General features: G+C 51.0%; 4 protein-coding genes across 4 annotated transcripts; 1 reads left to right on the forward strand and 3 right to left on the reverse strand.

Annotated features, from left to right (window-relative positions):
• Positions 1 to 433: 433 nt before the first annotated feature.
• On the reverse strand, positions 434 to 3,062 carry SETTUDRAFT_40033 (glycoside hydrolase family 92 protein; the record flags this gene model as incomplete). Its single annotated transcript, XM_008028354.1, has 4 exons — positions 434 to 894; positions 1,027 to 1,954; positions 2,000 to 2,832; positions 2,885 to 3,062. 4 exons carry the CDS (start codon positions 3,060 to 3,062, stop codon positions 434 to 436), a joined length of 2,400 nt encoding a protein of 799 aa, XP_008026545.1.
• A 674-nt stretch (positions 3,063 to 3,736) lies between these two features.
• Positions 3,737 to 4,758, reverse strand: SETTUDRAFT_169556 (uncharacterized protein). Its single transcript, XM_008028382.1, has 2 exons — positions 4,054 to 4,758; positions 3,737 to 4,001 (listed from the first exon to the last, which is right to left on the reverse strand). The coding sequence occupies exon 1, from the start codon at positions 4,691 to 4,693 to the stop codon at positions 4,112 to 4,114; it is 582 nt and encodes a 193-aa protein (XP_008026573.1). The 5' UTR covers positions 4,694 to 4,758; the 3' UTR covers positions 3,737 to 4,001; positions 4,054 to 4,111.
• Positions 4,759 to 5,908: 1,150 nt separating this feature from the next.
• Positions 5,909 to 7,569, forward strand: SETTUDRAFT_151790 (uncharacterized protein; the record flags this gene model as incomplete). The annotated part of the gene is made up of 4 exons (XM_008028383.1): positions 5,909 to 6,202; positions 6,250 to 6,360; positions 6,438 to 6,740; positions 6,793 to 7,569. 4 exons carry the CDS (start codon positions 5,909 to 5,911, stop codon positions 7,336 to 7,338), a joined length of 1,254 nt encoding a protein of 417 aa, XP_008026574.1. The 3' UTR covers positions 7,339 to 7,569.
• Positions 7,570 to 8,428: 859 nt separating this feature from the next.
• On the reverse strand, positions 8,429 to 10,150 carry SETTUDRAFT_28959 (uncharacterized protein; the record flags this gene model as incomplete). Its single annotated transcript, XM_008028341.1, has 1 exon — positions 8,429 to 10,150. One exon carries the CDS (start codon positions 10,148 to 10,150, stop codon positions 8,429 to 8,431), a length of 1,722 nt encoding a protein of 573 aa, XP_008026532.1.
• Positions 10,151 to 10,657: the final 507 nt, after the last annotated feature.

Consider the following 10,657-nt stretch of genomic DNA (forward strand, 5'->3'; position numbering starts at 1 on the left):
TGGAGTGTGGAATGTGGAGTCTGAGTGTGGAGGCTAGGGCTATCTACTCATCTATCTGTGTCTTATTGAAGCAGGTATATAGTGTGTGTAGTTTTAGGTGGAGGCTTAGGTGGAGGCTTAGGTGCGGGTTATGGTAGGTTGTAGGTTGGAGGAGGTGGTGGAGGAGTGCCTGGTTATGTAGTTGGGACATGGTTCAAGGCGCGGTTTTACATGGATTATTGGGGTCTTGGGGGGCGGGGGAAAGGAGGGGGAAAGAAGTTGGATATGTTAGCGGGGGTAAGAGAAAAAGAGAGTTGCGTCAGTGTTTCTGGGATTTTGTTGGAGAAAGATTGGCAATGGGTGGATCGGATGCATGGATGGCATAGATGAAGGAAGTAATGGGCTTGCTGATATTATAATATAGGATAAGGTAAGGTAACAGGTTCATAAATCCCTACATGATTCCCAACCCTACATTCAGCATCCCTCGCACATCCACATCCACATCCCTCGCACTCACACCCGTCCCATCAGACATACTCGGTGGCCGATCCTCGCTCCTCGTCCCCCAGCTACTCTCGCTACTCCCCAGCACAAGCTCCAGCGTGCCACCCTGCGTGAAAAACTCATGTCCAATCCAATTCCTCGTGTAATTCTTCCCGTTGAGCGTCGCGCTCTGCACGTAGATATTCTTGTACGCCGTGTCGAAATTCACGGCGCGGATGGTGGCCGTGGCGTTGGTTACCGGGTTTGTGATGGACACGGAGGGGAAGAAGGGCGGCGTGATGAAGTACATGTTTTGCCCCGGGTTGGGGAATAGACCTAGCATGTTGAAGAGCGTGAAGCTGGCCATGGAGCCTGAGTCGTCGTTGCCCGGGAGACCGCCCAGAGACGTGTTGAAGCTGGATGGGATGTCTGTGATTTTGGTTTAGCACACTTCTCTCTCTCTCTGTCTGTCTTTTTTTTTTCAACAGTAGGAAGGAGCATCTTCGGCGTTGATATTACTCGCAGAAACAAACACTGTTAACAAAAAAGAGAAATACGTACAGTAATGCGCGCGCTCCGCCGATACCGCGGGCCGGCCCGCAAAATGCGGCATGTAGACCGTGAGAAACACCGGCTCATTCCCAATATCAGCCAGCCCAGATGTATGGAAGAAGTTGACGCGACGCACGAATTCGTCGTCTCCGCCCAACAACTGGATCAGCCTGCCCACATCGTGCGGCACGAAGAACTGGTACTCCCAGATGCTACTTTCAAACGTCGGCGACGGATTACTGGTGAGCGAGCACCATCCCGACAGCGGACTGCACGCAATGGGGTCTTGGAACCCAAACGTGCCGTTGAGGTACTTGGGCTGGAAGTAGCCCTTAAAGCCCGTGTCGGAGCCGTTGATGAACGAGGTCTGGTCTGGTTTAAATAGGTTTTCCCAGTTTGTTGATCGCGCAAAATATTTGGTGGCGGCTGTGCTTTTGCCTAGGCCGCGCGCGAGAACGGCGAGATTGTAGTCGTTGTAGGCGTACTCGAGTGTCCGCGATATGCTGCGTGAGTTTGTGCCGAAGCCAATGGGGTCGAAGTCTTGCTCGGGGATATAGTGTAGTTTCTTCCAGCTTGTGAGGCCGCCGCGCCCTTGGTAGCTCCATTCCAGCGGCTCGTTTTCCGCGTCGTTGACGATGGCTTCGTAGGCTAGCTCCCAGTCTATGCCTGTAGTCACGTTCTTGACATAGGCATCCACCAGCACGTTGTCGGCGTTGGACCCGCCTTGCGTCCAGCCTCTGCACGTGCTCATCATGCAGTCTGGGAGCCACCCCCGGTGTTTGTACGTATCCAGGAGGCTTCTTACGAAGACCGAAATCATCTGGGGGTCCAGGATCGTCAGAAAGGGAAGCTGGACACGCCAGAGGTCCCAGATGCAGTAGAAAGAGTCAAAGTATGGCTCGGCGCTCGTCCAGCGCGGATTCTCGCCCGTGTAGTTCTATGGTGATATCATGGTCCGGTAGGCTGCGCTCCAGAAATTCACCAGCATGCTGTCATCCACGTCTCCCGCTTCTATCGAAATGGGCGCAAGCTTCTCGCGCCATGCATCTTCGGCTGACCTCACTAGCTTGTCAAAGTCAAAGTTGGGACCGGGTATCTCGCGCTCGGCATTCTGGCACGCCTGCTCACTGCTCATGAAGCTCAGTCCCATTCGGGCGAGCAGAGGCCCTGAAAGCGGGCCTTTGAAACGTATAAAGCCGCCGGCTTGCAGGTAGAAGTTGTTGAAGCCGCGTGTGACAAAAAGCTGCTTTGGTTCTGTGCCAGCTCGATCGTTCACCCAGACACCAGAATCTTTGACGCTTCCTCCAGATATGTCCAGGCAAAAGTAAGCCATGTACGTGCCCGCTCCGAAACTGGGGAGAAACGTGCCGTTTCCCTTTATCCTTCCGCCCGATTCACCTTCATTCGCCTCGACGCTAATGGAAGCGTTCTGGCGACTCCTCCAAAGATCCGTCAGGTCGAGCAAAATGAGCGGATCCGCATTTGCATTGCCGGTAGAGGGCTGTGAGAAGTTGAACCGGAAGAGGGCAGCGCGTTCCGAGACCGCCATATCAGCATCTATGCCATTGTCCAGTGACACTCCAAAGTAGCCTGGTCGCGCCTTGACAGAGTCATTTTTGTAACCAGTTTTGCGCGCATCAATGGCATAGTAGCACGTGTTGATATCTTCTCCGGAGCAGAGCTGCGGGAAAATGGGAAAATTGCCTAGGCTCGGATTGCCGCCAGTGCCAGAGTCGTGCAGAGCCGAGAAGCCCGTGACATTGCTTCCATCGGTAGAGAAGCCTCCCGTGTTCGCCCCGTCGACGTCGGCAACAGCTGTGTCACCATGAGCATCTCGGAAGCAACACAGCCATGCGCAATTTCTTACCTTTGGCCATCCCATATGGTAGAGTGGCGCCGGCAAAGACATTGCCTCCTTTTTGAGTGCCAATCAACGGGTCGACCCATTTCAAGACATTGGTGTCTTTAGCTTGTCGAGTGTGCACCCTTGCTGACGAAAGCGTAGCGAGTTGACTCAAAGCCAAGAAAAGGGGGATTCTATGCATGGCGGAAGCTAATTATGCAGTCATGTAAGCTCTCTTTTCACTCGATATCAAGGTGAAAAACGTCTTGTTGAAGATTTGCCGTATTTTACCTCAATCAGAACTGAGCCGTCCGGGTCGCATCTAGACTTGTTGGGCGACTAGAGAAAAGGCGATTTTATAGCATGTCCGGATCTACTAAACACCTCGCGGGATCACCATGGCGACGTCACTTTGGTTGGGACTATCACGTCCCAGTCCTGCTTTCTAGTGGTTTGTATAGCGGGGTAGAGTTACCGAGCAACTGGAACACAATTTGTAACCCAGGGTAACCCCTATCCCATACCGTGCACAATATGTCAGAGTGCAACTGTGACTTTCTTGAAATGAGGCCGCTTGGTGTTGAGCTTCCGCCAGCAGCCGAGCGAATGCCCAGCGTTGCTTGCTTGACGAGTAATTTCTTGTGTCGTCGTACCATCCTACCACATTCAGCCGAACAACACTAGTCTGTGAAGCCGCTTCATTGACTATAATTTTACGGGACTTTCCGTTGCTGTAAGGAGTTAGCTCAAAGTTTTTTCTACGGATAAAAGTATCCCTGGAATATGAAAGGGTAGCCGTAAAGTCTGCACAATTGTGTCGCGTGTAAAGTATTTTATACATGCATGAGTAGTATCTCATAGAAATGTGTGTGCTTTAGAGTATCAAGCTGTCTTGAACGTGCGCTAATAGGCTATGCACCTAGTAGATGTAATACTTTACTTAGGTACTAAACTCTAAGCAACTCAGGCTGTGTAAAGAGAATAAGCCGCTATTAGGTTAGAGTACAGTATTAACCTGGCGATTAGCCTAGCGATCGAGATAGCCATTGAAATCGGGTGTAGCGATTAAGCTGGCGATTGGATTGGCGCATAGTGACTGAGACAGTGTAGCGATTCACCGGTAGTCATAGCTGAGGAGGCTCTAATACAAGTTAGATATACTTTAAATAGGTATTTAGCATCTACCAGCTTACATGTTTGTTGATTCGAAGAAGAAACGTAGAGCTGAGACAGGCATGGCCTGAACCTAACTCAGTCTCCTATACGCTCCAAATCTCTACAACGCATAATCTCTATCGTCTCATACTGTCCGCTATGATGACTCTTGACTGTAAAGCCGACATGAGCTTGTGCGGTTTGGCACCCACTAAAGATGAGAACTTCGTGGGTCGTTGGTTCAGCATCGCATCGCCAGCCGGTTGCTATTTTAAACAAATGGCTGCCTCGTAGCTCCTGTATGTGCTTTTGAATGGCCTGGTCCAAGGCACCAGTGCACTCTTCTGACACACGGATTCTCTCGATTGCTAAAATAGGCGCATCCAGTGGCAGCAGGTCTATGCCACCCATCTCCACATGGACCGTCCAACAAAACTGCAGCAGGTCTTCTTGGGGGCCGAGAATCTCGTCCCTGGATGGAGAGGCAAGGAAGTCGACATGAGCGTCCAGACTTGGCCATATGCCTAAAATATAAACCAAACTAGGATCGTCGATGCAGTTGTAAAACCGTGAGCTGGTGTGTAGTTTAGCCCGGACGGTCGATAGGCTGTGGAGCAATGCTGGGTCGTGTGCAGCAAGCCCTTTTAGACGCAGCTGGGTGACCTCGAGAACCGGCATTCTTTCCCGGGGGAGTGGAACGACACGATCGTGTGTCACAGACCAATATAGCAGCACCAGGCGGGAGCACGTGCGAGACGGTGGGTGGTTGGAGAAGAGACGGGCACGCTCATTCACCGCGGCCAGACGGCTGGTTACTCGCACTTGGCTGACAGAATTAGCGGCTTGGCATACCACACCCACGGCCTCCGCTGCATTCAGCCCACCCGCCATCGCTTTTGCCACCTCCGCTGCTCCAACATTACTTGTGCTTGTGCCTGGTAAACCTCGCATGCGGGGACTGCAAGGTTACGCGAAAAAACACCAACCTCGGCCACTGGAGGGCTTTTCATTGGTTCCATGCCGATGCTTTGCATGTCCTCCCATTTGGCTCTCCCTCGCCTGCATGCCGTTCTCGTTACATTGGAAATCGCTTGCATCGACCGAGTGCAACTCCGGCTATTATTACGTCTTTGAAACGTCCACCTCTGCTTGGGGCCTCAGAGCGGTGCTAGAGGCATCCTCACACGCTGTCCAAGATAGCTGGTGGGCGTGGCCAGACTGGCCCAATGGCACATCAACCTATCGGCGAACTTCTGCTTGGCAACGCTTGTCTTCATCTCGTGATGCAGAAGTGGTTTGTCCAGCAGCGGCAGGCAGCAGGTTATGCCATGGACCGTTATTCCATGGCGGCGCAACGAGGTCAGCCGAGGCATGTCGCCAGGGAGCCAGTGAATCCAATAACTCTTCGTCAAGTCCGCCTGAAACTATCGCAAGCCATACATTCTCTTCAAATGACGCTCCGAGATTACACAGCCCTCGAAGCCATCCGAAGCCACTTAACGGTAGGGCTGCCCACCGGTCAACAGGCTAGTAACCAACAATTTCTGAAGCTCCCAGTTTCTAGACCCTTTCAGCGGTCTTGAAAGCTACAATACCAAGCAATATAGTAATTCTATTTGTCGGACGCCTTTGTTTTACGGTACAAGGCTGTGGGTCAGCTGCGGTTCAGCCGTACACCTGGCATCCCCTGATTAACATGGCCCTTCCACACCCGCGGGGTCGCTTCGCGCTCCCGGTCTAAGCCCCCAAATTTATGATCCCATGTCAGGGTCATGGCATGTCGTGCGTGGGTAGACTATATAGCCACATGGGAAGCGTACCCGCGCCCACGCCCACTGAATCCTTTTCCTGTCATTACTACCAATGTCGTCTCCACAGGATCACAGCAGTCGGATGGATAGTTCTTCAAGCGAGTCACCAGCACAGTCGGATGGTCGAAATGAGAGCGCAGCACCACTACCCCGCAAACCCATCCCCAGGAAGGGACATACCAAATCCCGCCGTGGCTGCTATAGCTGTAAACGGCGACGTATAAAGTGCAACGAGAAACATCCCAAGTGCAATCATTGCATCAAAGCAGGCCTTCAGTGCGATTATCCTGCAAACATCATCCAGACCACGCAGCGACCGCAAACAATCCTAAACCCACAGGACATGGGCAACTTACGGTCGGGGCCAGGCATGTTTGTGAGTATCTGAGGTCTAGTCAGTTCGACAGGAGCTGACAGTGATAGTCCATGGCGGACATGCGTCTGTTCCACCATTTTCTCATCACTGCATACCCGCATCTACCTGTAGGTGCAGACAAGGTATGGATTACCGTGATTCCCAGCTTTGCACACAATGTAGGTCCTTGCAGCTTTTCGAAAGGGGGAAATCTCTCAGACAGCAACACGATAGAACTCCAGGCTGATGCTCACAGTACGAATACCTCATCCATTCCATTCTGGCACTATCTGCATCTCACCTGGATGCCGTGACAAATTCTGGTGTTGCCGAACAGGCTATACAACATCGCATCCTGGCAGTCAAGTCGCTCAATGACGCTCTATCAGCACCCCCGAAGACCCAGTGCGAAAGAGATGCAAGGATGGCAGCCGCCCTAGCTCTTGCATTCCAATCAAGCCATCTGCAGGACGGCATGGCCGAGTTCCTCACAATGGTACGCGGATGTAATCTGATCGCGGGCGACGAAATGTCGTTGGTCGATGACTCAGTCTTCCAGGTAAGTAATACCTCGCGTTGGTAAATTACCCTTTCATTCTGACAGGGTCCAGGCATTCCGCGAAGACGGCCATCTCCAGACAATGCGCAACCGTATTGACAACTCATCGCTAAAGAGTGTCAATCAGGAGGATCTTGACCTAGCCGCCGTATCCCTTGGGTCCATCGAAGCTCTCAACATGTCCGAGTGGGAAAGAACATATTGGGAGCTCCTTGTTCGCATCGTAGAGCACGCATACAAGAGGCCGATCGAGGCATACACCACTTTTGTTACACTATACAACATTCCCTCACGGTGGACACACGAGCAGTTCCAGGCCTTCATCGACGCTAACAACAGTGTCGCGCAGATACTCCTCGCCCACTTCATCGCCATCCAAGCCATCCTCACACCGATTCTCTATCTAGAAAGAGTAGGCTTCCAAGGCGTCAATGCACCCACTGCTGTTTTGAGCTGGGTTGAGGGCATATATTGGAACGTACCGTACCAGCTAAGGCATCACGTTGAATGGCCCAGACAAGTGTCAAAGTACCCTTTTACGAGATTTCTGGGCCAGCAACACACAAGCTATCGGGATGTCGATCCGCTTTTGCTATGAGAGAATGCGATTATGCGAGTCTTGTTAACGAAATGATACGTGTTTCTTCTTTGGCTGTCATGCTTGGAGCTATATTGCCTATTTTCATGAAGCTGTGTCTGTTGCATCTCAGCGGCATATACGTATTATTACTTGTAATCGCATTTGCAAAGTCCGCATTCACATTGATCATGCAGGGGTAGTAATCGGTTTTACAAAAAAAAAGCTACAGAATATGCCAACCTCTTTATCCAAACTGAACGCTTCGCTTGTCTATATGAGAATCTAGCAAGTAGCAATGCCCTCCTCAGCTGTAGTAATGCACCAAGACACGGATACAACGAAAAGCAGCAGCCCCGTCTCTACCTCCAGTCCAACATCAGCTTACCAAGCCAGGGATTCTCCCCCCTCAGTTATCCTTATTGTCATGTTTCTCCACGTACAACAAAGGTCGCATCACATCCAAGCCACAGTTTCAACTGTTCAAAATAAGCCATGAGGCATGATTCCTGACAAACGCCACCTTTGTATAACCAAGAAAAAGATTTCTCACGTCAATGCAGGTTAGTTGGCCGTCGCGACGTGCCTTGTTACAAAACGAGCGTCATGAATACAGATGGCTAGACGCCGGGGCGTTAAGCAGCTACTACAAATCATTCACATGTGTGTTTTAGTATCTTAATGGAATGGCTGGGGGTAATATGCAACCCCATGTAGTTATGCTGCATGTGATTCTTTACGTAAGCCACAGATTCCAGTTATGTATCAGGATATCTAATGTGAAGAAAAACAGAAGTTATGGAATAACCTAGGAGTTGCTGTGTGTACTTGGGTGTTGACTCAATTTCATATGTTGGAAAGATAGAAAAAAAAATACAAACTCGTTTCCCGTATATCTCAAGAGGTATGCAGGTAAATGCTACAGCTGCTGCTACAGCACATTGAAAGGAAACAGTGAACCCCCAAGTACTACAAATGAAAGGGGCGTATATGTGCTCGTGAAAGAGAGAAAAAACAAAGACGACTTGGATATTCGTGCGCAAAACAAAAAAAAACTCCCCACAAGAAACGAAGAAATCGAGAAAAAAGGTTGAGTGGAAGGAGGGAGAGATCAAACAACCATACTCGCCACAAACCTCTTCAACACACTCTTCTGCATAGTCCTCTCAAACTTGACCAGCTCCTGCCTCTCCATCTCAACCCGAACATCATCTTCGAGTCCGCGCACCCACCTCGCGGGTCCCTTTTTCCTGACCACTTTCTCCTGAGCTCTCACCCAGTAGTCCTGCTCCATTTCCCTCTCCTGGACTCTGCTGCTCAGCCACTCGAGCCACTCACTTCGATCCCATCCACACCTACTGCCGTGCTTCTGCTTGACGTCCAGCGCAAAATCATCCATCTCTTGCTTCGCACACTTGGGACAGAACGTCTGCATGGGGAAGAACGAGGTTCCGGGCTGCGGCGTGCGGTAAAAGGTGTACAGGTGATTGGAATACGGCGTGTAGTGCTCCTTGCAGGTTGCGCTGATGCAGGGGCGTTGGGTGTAGCGCCAATCCCAAACTTCCTTTTTCGAGCGGGAAGAAGAAGAAGAAGAAGAAGAAGAAGAAGAAGAAGAAGAAGAAGAAGAAGACTGGTCGTTTTTCTTCTCGTTGCTGTCACCTTCGCCCGTGGGAGAAGGAGAAGAACTCGATGGGACGCCAAGTACCCGCCGTTTCTGCATGCGGATGACCTTGGCGTTGCGGATGCGGCGGTCATTGCGGAATTCGTCTTTCAGCTGTTCGAATTCGGCGGCTACGGTGCCGAGCGTCTTACGGCCGGCGTTTTGGCGTAGTACCTCATAGGCGCGCTTGAGGGTTGCGTTGGCTTCTTTGAGCTCTCGTACGGCGTGCCGGGGGCAATGGGCATGCAGATGTGATATGGAGTATGGGCCGCTGGGGAGGTAGAAAGAAGGACCTAGATGGGCGGGTGTATAGTGCACCTTGCATGAAGGATACATACAGGGTATGTAATGCTCTAGGGGGTTATATTGACCAGAAGGAACATTAAGCGGTGGTGGTTTCTCGAGAGTGGCTGGCGCGGATTGAGTGGAAAGACCCGAAGCGGTCGACGTTATCGACTGGTAAGATGTTACGCGAGACTTTGGCCCTAGGGTTGGTGGTGTGAAATGCGCTGGCAGAGGAATTCCTGCCCATCTTGGATCAAGTTCCGGAGTTTCTGCCTGTGCAAGTGACCTGGAGCTGATTCGTTTCTTCATGGCTTGAATCGAAATGGTATGGGAAGCTGGAAGGGAGTTTGGGCGGCTGAAATCTGGTGGTGCAGGTGCCGAATTCGATTGAGAGCTGTTGATTTGTTTCGACAACCTCGCAGTCGGACTCGCAAAAGGCACGCCATTGTGGTATTGAGTCGTTGCTTTGGAACTTTTTGTTTTGTTGAAACTTGGTGGTTTGCTAGAACCCTGTGATTTGCCGGACAAAGACTCCGATGGTTTATCACTCCTCCGCTTTTCCTTCGACTTGGTGTTGGATTTGAGCGTTGGATCTGGCTCGGCGAATCTAACAGCTGGTGGCGGTTTCCGGTCAGTGACCGGTCGGATATATTCGGAGGACTTGAGACTGGGCTTCAGGCCTGGCCGCTCGGACGGTGCTGTCAGGAAATCAGAGCGTAATGTCGTCAATTCGGGTTGCAGTGGCGAAAAATCGAGCGATGGTGTTGACAACGTAGGTGGCCGTGTCTCCGAAAAAGAGGTAGACGATCGGTCGGATTCAAAGCTGAGGTTCGACTGTGACGAGGTTGGACTACAAGAGCCACTGGTATTACAGTAAGTAAAGGGCATATTAAGTGGTATTAAATTGACTGCAGCTAGATTAGTTGGTAGAAATGGTTATGGGGGAGCAGCTCAGTGAAGTGCTGATTTATTGAGGCTGACCGGAGCCCACTTTGTACAATATTTAATTGCTGCGGGGTGAAATGCATGAATATGTCAGCCTTCGGATCTCGAGGCTGAGACATGATCAGCTGGGATGATGCCGGCATAGAGCCGAACTGAGCCTCATGGATAAGGCATCTCGCTGAAACAAAAAGAGTTTGCTTTAGGGCGTCTAGATTCAATCGATAAGAACTGGTCTGTACAATTGCGAGACAAAGAAAAACCAATTGATGATAATGGCCTCGATCTATGGTCGCAAAAGCAATCATCGTGGCGAGTGCCCGGAGAATAGGGGTAGTACAGCTTACCGAGAAACGGCCAGGCCGACTCGGGAATTTGTCAAGGAAACAGAAAACTACTACGGAGGTGCCTCACAAAAGTTTTGTCCTGCCAAGAATAATTTAGCCGAAATCT

The sequence above is a fragment of the Exserohilum turcica genome (assembly GCF_000359705.1).
Source record: "Exserohilum turcica Et28A unplaced genomic scaffold SETTUscaffold_24, whole genome shotgun sequence".
In the NCBI taxonomy this organism is placed as follows: Eukaryota; Fungi; Ascomycota; class Dothideomycetes; order Pleosporales; family Pleosporaceae; genus Exserohilum; species Exserohilum turcicum.

Bases quoted from the DNA above. Each gene is read 5' to 3' on its own strand.
- SETTUDRAFT_169556 (XM_008028382.1), bottom strand. From the start codon at position 4,693: ATGCCGGTTCTCGAGGTCACCCAGCTGCGTCTAAAAGGGCTTGCTGCA.